Source organism: Phalaenopsis equestris, unplaced genomic scaffold, assembly GCF_001263595.1.
Source record: "Phalaenopsis equestris unplaced genomic scaffold, ASM126359v1 Scaffold000018, whole genome shotgun sequence".
In the NCBI taxonomy this organism is placed as follows: domain Eukaryota; kingdom Viridiplantae; phylum Streptophyta; class Magnoliopsida; order Asparagales; family Orchidaceae; genus Phalaenopsis; species Phalaenopsis equestris.
The window spans coordinates 230466-244069 of record NW_018164460.1 but is presented as its reverse complement, the minus strand read 5'-3'; the positions used below and the strand labels follow the sequence as shown (position 1 = coordinate 244069).

The 13604-nt window shown below is 36.5% G+C and overlaps 1 protein-coding gene across 1 annotated transcript in view; it reads right to left on the bottom strand.

The window, feature by feature from the left end:
- The window catches only part of LOC110018372 (uncharacterized aarF domain-containing protein kinase At1g71810, chloroplastic), a gene marked incomplete at its 5' end in the record, with an annotated part of 53447 nt that overhangs the window by 18778 nt on the left and 21065 nt on the right, over positions 1-13604 (bottom strand). The window contains 7 exon segments of the mRNA XM_020715664.1: positions 3894-3972; positions 4140-4189; positions 6520-6634; positions 12482-12590; positions 12839-12880; positions 12968-13058; positions 13445-13488. Of these exon segments, the coding sequence (XP_020571323.1) occupies positions 3894-3972; positions 4140-4189; positions 6520-6634; positions 12482-12590; positions 12839-12880; positions 12968-13058; positions 13445-13488 (530 nt within the window).

Genomic DNA, 13604 nt, shown 5'->3' with positions numbered 1-13604 from the left:
GATACACCGAAGAAACTCTACACCGAGATACACCGAAGAAACTCTACACCGAGATACACCGAAGAAACTCTACACCGAGATACACCGAAGAAACTCTACACCGAGATACACCGAAGAAACTCTACACCGAGATACACCGAAGAAACTCTACACCGAGATACACCGAAGAAGGAACACATACAAGAGAAATAAATTCAATTTCTCTTCAGCCAGAAGCCACCAAAAAGAAGCATAGAAAGAACAATCTTCTTCTTCTTTTTTTTTTCTTCCTTCTGCCGCAATGAACTACTCCTTGCACTTCTCTTCCACTGTCCCGTGGAAGCCCAAAGAACTCTTCCTCTATCCCGAGGAAACCCGAAGAAGAAAAACCAAAAAGGTCTGTCGTGACTTCTAAACTTTTGGAGAGCGATACCTTGCAATGCAACCTTACCTTTTTCTTCTCTGCGAGCCTCACGCACCAAGCCGGATATTTATACTCTACAATTAAAGATAAATAGGGGGGGGCCCTCTTCACAGCAAATGGAGAATTAATCCTCTGCTGCCAATTCAAATGGCGGGAGCAGTTTTAGCAAAGAAAGATGCGGGACCGGTTAAGAAGGAAATTGAACAGGTGTGGCTTTTCAACATCAAAATTGTCGGATATGAGTGGGCCAGGCTCCACTTTCAACAACAAGAACTTCATGGTCATGTCATGGCTTACAAACTCCATGAAAACGTCAATTGGTTGTTCGTACATGTTTCTTCCTTCAGTTAGTGCTCTTTGGATGATTGTTCGTGAAACATACTCGGATGTAGAAAATTCTGACCAACTCTATAAGGAATCTGAAAGAATCCGAGAGCCAAAACACGGGGTCAAGGACCATGACCCAAAACTATAATGATCTTGTTACATTATGGATGAAATGTGACTTATACTACAACTACACTTGGGATTCTCCCACCAACTTATTCCTCTTCTAGAATATCGTAGAAAAATATCATAAGTGGTTGTCACCTTTTAAAACTTATACACCTTCATTTTAACTCAATTCAGAACCCGTATTCAGGTCCTTCAGACTGACAATGGTTATGAATTTTTCAACTTTATTTTGGGTGAATATTAGGTAGTAAGGGCATCCTCCACCATAGCTCATGTAAGAACACTCCTCAATAAAATAGGGTAGTCAAGAAGAAAAACTGTCACCTCCTCGATGTAGCTCACTCCATTATGTTTCAATCCAATGTTCTGAAATATTTTTGGAATGATGTTATTCTCATTTTCACCTACCTCACAAATAGACTCCTCTCTAAAATTCACAAGTTTTGAACACTCTTAGCCGTATTGATGTCATGCTTCCATGCCAATCAGATCTTGTCCACATTAGACCATAAGAGTTTTGGGTGCACTGCCTTTATTTGAAACACTACCCCCAATCATAATAAACTTGATCCAGATCTATAAAATGTATTTTCCTTAGGCACTCCGTCACTCAAAAGGGATATCGGTGTCTTGATCCTACCACTAATAAAATCTAGGTGAGTATTGATGTCTCATTCTTTGAAAGTGTTCCTTATTTTCTTAGCTCGGCCCCAAGTGTTGGGGAGCTTTGGTTCTTAGACACTATCCCTTATCATACTTCTATGAATATTCTCCACATTGTTCACGCTACTGAAGAGTCCCATGTCCTAGTGAGTTCTCGGATCCGGTGATTGCACCATCTCCTCCTCCCACTATCCATGTTTACACTTGGCACACCCGTTCCGATACTCCTACCCTGGAACACGCTACCTCCTTATAGAACCTTAACATCACTTCAGGTGACATCCTCAGTGCGACCCCTCCTCCGAATGAGAAGATATGCGATCAAATATGCTCCCTCTATTATATGGCAAAAAATGTCTCTTTTCGCTATTTATCACTAACCTAAAGAGCATTTGCCACTAACCTGACAGACCATCAAATCTATGGTATTATTGAGGTTGCTCTTGCTGATTCTGCCTGAAAAATGACAGTAATTGAGGAAATGAATACCCTTCAGCGGAACTATACATGAGATGTTAGTGATCTTCCACCGGGTAAGAAAGTTGTGTGGTGCCGATGAATTTTTAGAAACAAGTTCAACTCTGATGGATCTTTTGAACGCAACAAGCACAATTGGTTGTCAAGGGTATTCACAGACCTACGGAGTTGACTATGAGGAGAAATTTGTTTCAGTGGCTAAGTTAAACACTATTCTGGTCCGGTTATCCCTTGGAGTGAATCTAGATTGACATTTGTTACATCTAGAAGTCAAGAATATGCTCTTAAATGGAAAGATTAAAAAAAAGGTTTACATGTCTCTTCCTCTTGGCTTTGACTCTACTACCTCTAGAGGGCAAGTGTGCAGGCTGTGAAAGTCTCTCTATGGGCTAAAGCAGCCCCCCAAGGCCTGGTTCGGCAAGTTCACAAAGGTGGTCTTGGGCCATGGTTTTACTCAGGCTCAATCAGATTAAACTCACTTCTTCTGGCATTCCTCTAATAGTCAGGTAACTATCCTTATTGTCTATGTTGACAATATTGTTCATTCAGGTAACGATCTCCCAGCACTGGAGTCCTTGAAAGACATTATTGCTAAATCCTTTGAAATGAAAGATTTGTGATCTCTTCGGTACTTCTTAGGTATGGAGGTGATTTGATCATCTCGGGGCATTTGTCTATCACACCGTAAATATGTGATTGACCTCTTAAAGAAAACAACTTTTTTCTGAGCAAACTAGTGGTTGTCCTTATGGATCCCAACGAAAAATTATCTGATATTCTCAATGTGTGTTTGTCAACAAGACTCACTACCAACGCCTTCTGGGAAAACTCATCCGCCTCACACATACTCACCTCGACATATGCCACGCAGTCGTTATAGTAAGTCAATTCATACATAACCCCTATGAGCACAATCTCCAAGCAATCCACAGGATTCTCCACTATTTAAAAGATACACCAGGCTCAGGTTTGTATTTCTCTATCACACCTCTCGATCTATTGTTGTTTATACAGATGTTGATTGAATTGGGTCGGTTCATGACCGACGATCACACCTCTCGGTCTATTGTTGTTTATACAGATGTTGATTGAATCGGGTCGGTTCATGACCGACAATCTAGCTTGGGGTATTGCTCATTTGTATGGGGTAATCTGGTCACTAGAAAAAGAAAAAAATTGTTTGTTGTTGCTTGGAGCAGTGCTGAAGCTGAATCTCGATCATAGCCTCGGGGATATATGATGTCCTCTGGTTATGCATTATGCTCTGAAAACTTTGTATGTCAACCTCTGTCCCGCTACAACCATTCTGTGATAATAAGGCCGCCATCAGCATTGCGCACAATCCAGTCCAGCATGATTGTACCAAACATGTGGAGATTAACATACACTTCATTAAGAAATTGAGTCCATGAAAATTTGTGAGCCTTTTGTACTCTTCAGTGATCAACTAGCGGATATCCTCACTAGGAATCTTCTTCGAGCTTTATTCGATGACTTTAAATCCAAGTTGAACCTGATTGACATCTATAATTCACTTGAGAGAGAGTATTAGATCTATAACAAAGATCAAATCCCAATTAAATCTCTGGCCGTTATTACTTATTATTTCTTGCATGTTAACTTTAATTCCCTCATTATGTATTCTTTTTTGTTTTATTCAAATTAATTCCTTTTCTTTTTATTTTATTCTATTTTATTTCTTTACTTTATTGTGTCTATTGTAATAGAATTAAATACCCCATCTTCTATCAATAAAATTGAGCTGGTCTATTCCAAATTTTAACAATAATAATGACAATATTTTCTCAATCCTTCCATTTACTTATATCTAAACATTGTCCCAACAAGGAATAACAAAAACAGACAACAAACCATTTAAGAGACGAATGCCTACATGGTGCGGCCCAAATTTCCAGACAAATCTCCAAAACTTATATTGCGGACTCCTTTGTTGACAGCATCTTCGAATACATCTGCATATATGTTATAAATGTATGTTCAGTGGTCTAGAATCATATGGGGTATAAATAATTTTAACATTTATATGCAGCAACCTCTATAATATTAATATAATAAAATATATCAATACTTCAGAAGTACAATTGATCTTCAGAAAACAGGAGTACATAAAAATAATGACCTGTCAGTGCTTTCGTAACCTCATCTTTCTGTGCGGTGGGAGGAAGAAGCCTGTATAACCAATGTGAATATAGGTTTGTATGAGTCCAAGCGTTGACACGACCAAAACAAGGCGCAAGGTACAGACTGTAAATTTTATTAAGCTGCTCGATGAACAAAAATAAGAGACTCCCATCAAATGCCTTGGGCAACAACAAAAAGTTTGCCGGGAAAATATTACCATGCATATCCATAGGTGAAACCACCTTAATGTCCACCCTCAAATTTTATTCCTTTGATAGAATGTTAATTATTTGAGATTTGCTCACCCTTAATTTATAAGTTTGCCCACTTCTCATTAAAAAAGGCCCCATCTTATTATCTTATCTATTTATATATTTCTAAATTTTTACATATCTATTTATATTTTTCAATTATAAATTTAATGGCATTATCTTGCTATATGTTAGTGTTTTTTCTCTAAAAATATTAATTATGTACATGCATCTATTTAATTATTATTATTATTATCATTTAATTATTATTATTATTATTATTATTATTATTATTGTCATTTAATTATTATATTATTTAGATATTTAAATATTTGTCGTCCCTGTGAAAAAGAAGAAAAATTTGCGTACGTAAGACGTACGCAACGCTGCGTACGTCAGGGAGATTATTCAGAGGGCATTGGGGGGTTATATCCGCGTTATACCTCATGTAACCTCCATGTAACCTACATGTAACTTCTAATAAATTTCGCGCTTCTGTTTTCATATATTTATAAGTTACAGGCAGGTTATAGGTGGGTTACAGAGAGGTTACAGGGGATATAACGCAGATATAACCCCCCAATACCTTCTGAATAATCTCTCTGACGTAAGCAGCGCTACGTACGCCTTATGTACGCAATTTTTTCTTGTTAAAAAGAGTTGGCTCGCCCTTGTGCTCATCTAAACACAAAAAACCTTATCAAGTGACACTCATACCAATGAAAAAAATAAATAAAGACATTTTTGAAACTGAAAGTTTAATTTCTGTTCGAATTTAGTGTGACATACTTTCTTCATTTTAACCTTATCCCGATTTTTTTGTATGCTGCAGAGTCCCATAACGGAAAGAATTTTTTATGATCAATGCCATTTCAAGTTGACGCGAAGTGCCTTGCTCAACTGTGAATCGATCACAGAATCCCTTGATACTGCAGTTACGACAATTCCGCTAGCAAAAGACGGCTTTTTTATTTTATTTATGTTATTTTTAACAATTTCCCTCTTTTTGCTTCTTTCTTTTTCAGTCCTTTCCTGCTTTCCTAATTTCTAACAAGATATTTTCTATCATGGGATTTTTATATATATGCTGTATTAGGGCTTTGGATTTGGAGTTTTCTGACTTGATGAATTCAGAATTATTTTCAATGAATTTTGTTCTCTGGAGCTCTATATCATTTCCTTTTGCAACTGGCGTGTTAGTATTTTGCTTAGGAACAGCCTTCGGAACCCCCTTGCCAACTGTATATCGCCTTATCACCATCCAATCTGCTGTTTTCAGCCCAGTGGCCATTCAAGTCACTGTTACCTGCTGTTTCCAGCAAGAAATTACTGTCTCCCTGCCTCCAGCTCGCAGGACAGCTGCCGATCGACGCCAAACTGCTGTCAACAGCCACCTTATCCCCGTAATCCACTCCAATTGCTGTTGAACGTGCATACACCATTCCCTGATCAGCTCCCCTCTAAACCTGTTTCCTGAATACAGTCTAGGAGCCCTAGAACGGTATCACAAGCATACCTCAAAGTTCATGTATTTTGCAAATAAAATTTGCTAATCCAAAGAAAAACATAAGCAGCCTGCTCTTGATCTTGACATAATTCAACCAAACTTCCAAACTGACATCCTACTGTTCTTTTCTACCTTATGGTATTACTCATATGAAATAATACTAATCAGAATCTATTGACAAGCACTACCATTACAGAGTTATCAGATTAATCATATCGAAGGTTAGCTATTGATATTAGGTATCTAATTGTCAAATAATCTGATTTCCTAAAGTCAGTCAAATGAAGTATTTAAGTATGGAAAAAATCTAGACACATGTCACCCAATTCCTATGTATTTACATATGTAACACCTAAACTTTAATTTTTTACATTTTTACCACCCAACTCTTTCGTATCACATCAAAAATACCATCATTTTAACTTTTAAAAAGTGAAATATACCTTTTCATGCATAGGTAAGGTGGCATGCATGAAGAAATTGAAGTTTAGGTGTTAGATATGTAAATACATATGAATTAAGTGGTATGTATATAATCTTCCAAAAACTTAATATTCTGCCAGCGTATCAAACCAGAAATGCAGTTAACAGAGAGTGACTTCTAAAGAATCAACAATTACCCAAGAGTAATGAAGTCCTTTGCTAAAGAATCAAAATCGCGATTAACAAGATGAAGACAAGCTTGAATAAATCCATCTCGGAGCTCTTGCCTAAACTCCCCCATCATTCCAAAATCTGAAAAAAAAAATGTAAGAGAAAATTTAGGTGATAAAAGGATGCCCTTTTCTATCAGGGTATACAACAGACTAAAGCTACAAAAGCGAACTGATAAGCGGAAAAAATAAAACCAGATTAATTAAATAATAGAAATTCCTTGAACATGTACTTTATACTAAAAATAGAAGTAATTTGTTTCTTTTCATTACTTGATTTATTTCATTTGTTTCTTTTTATTACTTGATTTATTTCATTTGTTATTGAGGTAATTTATGAACAATTTGTTATTGATATAATTTATGTATGCATGTATGTAATTGATGTATGTATATGATGCATGTATGCATGGATGGATGCATGCATGTATGTATGGATGGATGCATGGATGGATGGATGTATGGATGCATGCATGCATGTATGTATGGATGGATGGTATGGATGCATGCATGCATGCATGCATGTATGTATGGATGCATGCATATGTATGTATGTGTGTATGTATGTATGTATGTATGAGTGCCCTCACTTAGCTAGGGTTTCTTGCATAGCATGAGAGAGGAAGATCAGTGGGTTGTCATGGAATGGGGGAGAGAAAAGAAGAAGAGAGATTCTATCCGAGAAGATCGTTGAGGGGAGGGGAGGAGAGGGAGAGGGGAGAGGGGAGAGGATGGAATCTTTCATCACAAATCATAATAAATTTAAAATTCAGTAACAAACATTGTTAGAAACCATCAAATCTATATTTTGTAAAAAAAAAGTTAAAAATTAAAATTCAAACTAAATTTAAAACAAGTTTAATTAAGTTCTCGAATCCTATCATTTAATTCAAAATAAAAAAAATCCAGACAATTACATACACTAAAACTAAAATAAAATTTTGAAAAAAATATAAAAATACTAGGAAAGACAAATAATTTTGATGCACGTCAAGTAATCCATCAAATCCCCATTTTTCTTTCTTCATCAAAACATGTATTACTCTGTGCAACGCAATTTTATATTGAGAATAAAATGACAAGTGTTTTAAAAAAAATAATTGCTCTAAAAATTTGTTCTATTCATTAAAAACTTGAGCATATATAGAGCCTTATAACATTCTTACAAATAAATTCTTAAATTTCTTCTATATTTTCTATTTACCAATAGGACCCTGACGAGATACAAATCTCGACACTCCCTCTCAAGGTCATCAAAAGATATTCACTAAACACATCTTGTCACATAACCTAGGCAAATCTAATGAGCAAAGTCGTTTGATGAGGCTGTCAGCCACTTGCTCTCTGGTGGCTACATGACTTGGCTCCAGAAATCCGTTATTCAGTTTTTCCTTAATGAAGAACCTATAAATCTCCACATGATTGGTTATATCGTGTTGCACTGGGTTATTGGCAATGCTAATTGTTGAGTTGTTGTCGCAACAAAAACTTCATTTGAGCTCATTGGCCCACCTTGAGTTCTACCGACATGGCTCTCAACAACTCCTAAGGCCATGACCCTATACTCTGCCTATGTTGTTGACCATGCTACTAGTGATTTTTTCTTGCTCTTTCAAAATATCAAGTTGCCCCTTATTAACATGTAGTATCATGATGCGAACCTCCTATCACAGCACAACTCGCCCAATCTGGTCGTAATATCCCTCAATGCCTACATGTTAATTCTTTCTGAAGATCAAACCCTTCCCTGGTATACTCTTCAAGTACCCTAGAACCTGATACACTACATCCATAAGGCTCTTCCATGGATCATGCATGTATCAGCTAACCACTTTCACTGGAAATGATATGTCAGGACGAGTGTGACTCCGATAGATCAGATGAACCACCAATCTTTAATACCTCCCACGATCATCTGACTCTCCTGCCTATGCACTCATATTGGCCTTTTGATCACATAAAGAGACAGCAGACTTGCATCCCAGCATGTTTGTTTCCATGAGGAGATCCAATACATACTCCCCCGAGACAAAACCATACCATCCGGTCCACAAGCCACCTCAATTCCAAGAAAGTATCTGAGCTGCCTAAAGTCCTTCACCTCAAATTTTTTACCCAATCTTACATTTAGCTGAGCAATCTCTATCTCATCATCGCTAGTGATAATTATGTCATCAAATACATAACAAACATAGTGGCGTGGCATTCATTTTGTCGAAAGTGCATCATATGGTCGATATTCATCTGTTGATATCTCAAGCCCATCATAGCCTTTCTAAACTTATCAAATAGGTTTGAGGAAACTGCTTCAAGCCATAATACAACTTCCTAAGCCTACACACATTGCCCGCTGCCTGACATGTGTAGAATCCTAGTGATATCTCCATATACACCTCCTCTAATAACTGACCATGAAGGAACACATTCTTCAAACCGAGTTGGTATAACCTTTATCCACTATTCAGTGTTAGAGAAACTAGTGTCTTCAATGTACTCATCTTCGCTCCCAGTGCAAAAGTTTCATCATAGTCAATGTTATTTGATTGTATCCTTTCGTCACTGATCGTGCTTTGACATGCTCTACTTTTCCTTATGGATATTGCTTCACTGCGAAGATCCACTTGCACCAAACTGTTTTTTTTTAAGCTAGTTGTGACACAATCTCCCATGTTCGATTTTGAACGAGAGCTTGAAGCTCTTCATGCATGGTCGTTTTTCACTTGGTATCCTCCTTAGCTACCAACCAACACTTGAGCATAAAGACAGTGTCCAAATATGCAATGACTGCTCCATGTATATGTGCTACGTTAGAGTATGACACAAACTGAGCAATTTCATGTGGGAAACCAAAATAATCAGGAAGATGTCCCGCATTAATGTGAGAGGTCCTTAAAGTCATGGGATTATAAGAAAGAAGAGGAATCATGTCACCCGTGTAATTTGAGTCTGGGGTGGATAATGTAGGTGTCTCAAAAATCAAGGTAGACCAGAACAAGGAACTTGTCGGCATGAGTGGCACTGTAGACATAATTCCCTCATTTTGTTATCTCCTTGTATACACCCACAACTCCCTTTGAGCCTGAATCCCACTACCTACGGGTTCCATCTCCTTATTTTTCGATTCTTCGGTCGATTCATCCCATATCACAAAACAAGGCATTGCTCCCATATGTACCAATCTCTCACCATCACTACTCTCCCCCTCTCATCTCATATGGCGAGTCACCAAAGGGTGAGATCACCTCCAGAGTGTTATACAATTCAAATTCTCTAGAGGATACGTCCATGCTCATGAATAGTTTCTTCTCTATCGGACTTTAATAAACATACATATTCTGGGTAGTAGAATAACCCAAAAAAACATACTTCACAACTCCGGAATCCAACTTCCCTACTGATGGTCTGTTGACCTTCACAAACATTCAAAGTCAAATACCTTCAATTGGATGATCCCGCTATTCTCTTCCAACACTCTTGAGAGCATTCTATTAATCAATTGAACAGCTGTCGAAATTGCTTGCCCCCACAAGTGCTTTGGGAAATTCATTGTGATAATCACGTTTTGGACCACCTCTAGAAGGTGTTTATTCTTCTTCTCTACTACTTTATTTTGTGTCAGTGTGTATAGACATGTGGTTTAATGTTGTATCTATTGGATTGATAAATATTCCAAACGCATTATTGGTATAATCTGTCTCATTACCAAACATCAGTACTATCACTACTACACCATATTGCGTTTAAACTGCCTTATAAAAAATTTTAAAGCAAGCAAACACATCAGCCTGACTTTTCTTAGATAAGACAAAATTACACGAAAAATAATTAATAAAAGTCACAAAATATCGATAATCATTTATTGAACTTGTAGAACACAGTCCTCAAACATCGGAATGTATCAAATTAAAACTAAAATAACTCATATTTTCATAATTGATATAAGAGTAAGCTTGACAAACTCACAAACATCACATTCAAGTTTTTATTTATTTGTCTTTTCATACAAAGACGGATACAAATGACTAAATAAACTAAAACAAGAGTGTCTCATGCATTTATGATGTAGCAATAACACATCCTCCACACTCCTCTCAGACCCCCAACTCTAATACACTTTACCATGGATGTCAAGGTTGAGTTCATCCTCTCTATTCAACTATCAAAATTCACTAATGTCATGTTCTAGTCCCAAGTGTCCGACCCGTCCATTTCTCTTGAAAGATCATCTTAGGAATATCAAATGAAATAATATGTTTTAATTGAAGAACGATGACACTGATGGATAAATAGTTCACTAGAAAGGAATGAGCATGCAAAACATTGAACAATGTCATAGAATCAGTACACCTAATTGCATCATTACCAACTACAGGCTAAATTGTACAATCAACAATCTATATGCTCTCTGGAACTGCTATGTGAGTATAAGAAGAGAACTCTCTAGCAGTATATGTCACATGTCAAGATGCACTATAAGCTACTATCCACTCTGGTGATTTTCTGGTGGATCACGAGTACCTTTCTTAGAGCGAGCATAAATAGCAATGTTACCACTTGATGACGATGAGGTGGATGCATCCTCAGCCTCATCACCTATTATTTTATGCTTCCTCTTCAACATCTCAAGAAAATCATGATTCTCATCAATAAAGACTCATCTTCTGCTACCATCATATTTTCCCGATAGCCCCTTCTTACATCTCTTCGACCACCTCGGTCACGACCACAGCCTCAAAACTGTCCACTTCACCGTAGTTGTAGAGCTTACAAGTCGCCCCCTGGACACCTGTCATACCTGAGCTCGAGGCAGTCAAAGCTGATCGAGTACCTGGAAGTTCACTCGGCTCAGAGTGTAACCTCATGTGACTCCACATGTATCATCACAATGATTGCCTCATCCAGTGACCGGATCATCACCTGGGCTAGGAGAAATGATCTCCTCTAATCAAAAGTCGAGTTCATCTAAGCCAAAATTGCATAGTCTTCGTCTGTGCAAAGATCTCCCTCTTCTTACATCTTGGATCAACATAGCTCGAAATCAGTGAAAAGTGGTCAAAATCTGCCCACAATTGCTCCAGATCTATAGAGTACTCATGAATCGATCTATCTCATCTGATACCATAAAGAAATAATTGCTCTAAAAACTTGTTCTATTCATTAAAGACTTGGGCTTATAAAGAGCCTTACTACATTCTTACAAATAAATCCCTAGACTTCTTCTATATTTCATACTTATCAATACGACCCTAAACTAGATATAAATCTCAACAGTTTTACCATTCCTAATCGATCCCGAATTACTAAGAATAAAAAACAATGTAATATTCATAAATATATGTTAAGCAATACACAACTTTCGGAAAAAGTAATGTTGATAATGAAAGCCAAACAGAGAAAATATAGCAAGAAATTATACATGTTTAGAGAATCAGAAATTTTTGCTTACATAATTTATTTATTTATTTACTTTTTTTTATTTTTTTATACATAATTGGGTTCCTTTACTTCAGTTGTAATGCATGAAAGAAAGTACTAGCATATTTATAAAAATTATGACGTATAAAGATTATGCTCCATCAATCAAAAGCATAAGATGAATGGAATATTTAAATACCTACAACTCAATTCCTATGTATTTAAACATCTAACAACTAAATTTCAATTTTTACATACACAACACTTTACTGATACATAAAAAGATGTATTTCACATTTTTTTAGTTAAAATGATGGTAAATTTGATGTGATATAAAAGATTTGGGTAATATAAATGTGAAAATTGAAAGTTAGGTGTTAGATATTTAAGGACATAGGAACTGGGTGGTACGTATATAAATGCCCATATCATGCTTTCCACATAAAAGATGGAGCAGAACGCAAGCCTCGCAGTATATAATAAAACAAGCTAATAAGATGCTTAGAAAATATACCCAAGTATGCTAGCTTCCCATCCACTGTTCGAAGAAGGTTTCCAGGATGAGGATCAGCATGATAAAATCCATATTCCAGAAGCTGGGAAAGTGAGCAATAGACTCCAACCTGTTCAGTAACATAAATCATACAGCTCTTCAGCATAATCATTATCATTAACCATGTCCAATTGATTTGAATGAGCTTAAGGAAACCTTTATTGGTCCATTCGTGTGTTAGGTTACGTGTTAAATCTACATGAAGTGCTCAAATTATACAATTCTTTCCAAGGTTATTATAAAAAAAACAGGAGTGGAAAAGAAGAAAAAAGAAAGCGAAAAACAATTCAAAATATAACATTAATGCCATATTTCTACCTCTACAAGATAAAGATCTTTGACCTCCACTAACTTCTGCCCCTGTGAAAAGTAGAATAAATTCAAACTTTGGCTTCAGGCACATAATTCCTGAATTTATGGTTTAGAAAATAAAATCACATAATGCACCTCCACCCATTCCATGATAAGGACTCGGCGGGTGCTTTGCTTCACAAACATTTCTGGCACGAAAACATCCTGTAGCTGTCCATATAGCTTCCTACATTATAGTGAAAATAATGCCAGAATTACGTATAGAAATTTCCAACACTACACAATTTTGGGGGGGGTGGGGCAAGGAAAACACGTTATTAAACTTATCTGCGCACATTACAGACACGAAAATTGTGGATTACAAGTCCTTTTATAAGACATACTATAAAGTAGAGTGGTATCATTTTTATTCACACAAGAATTTGATATGAGTGAATATTAATTTTTCTTGGTGGATTTCTTCTGAAAGGCAAAAAAGCTTAATTTTCCTACTATTTTGAGTTCAAAAAATACAAGAACAAGGAACTATAACACTAATTATATTGATTGTGTTGAGAAAAACTGAAGCATGTAGGTATGATCATGATTATTAGACTTTAAAGGTGGCAATACCTGAATTTAATACCATTTTTGGCTTCTTCCCTGTAATCCATCTCCTGCATTAAATGTGATTTACCTGTATTCAATGTAAAGCTCTAAGAATATGAATAATGCGTTGTGTTACACCTTTGACAAACTATTCGAGAAACATTAAACAGATAAAGAATGGAAA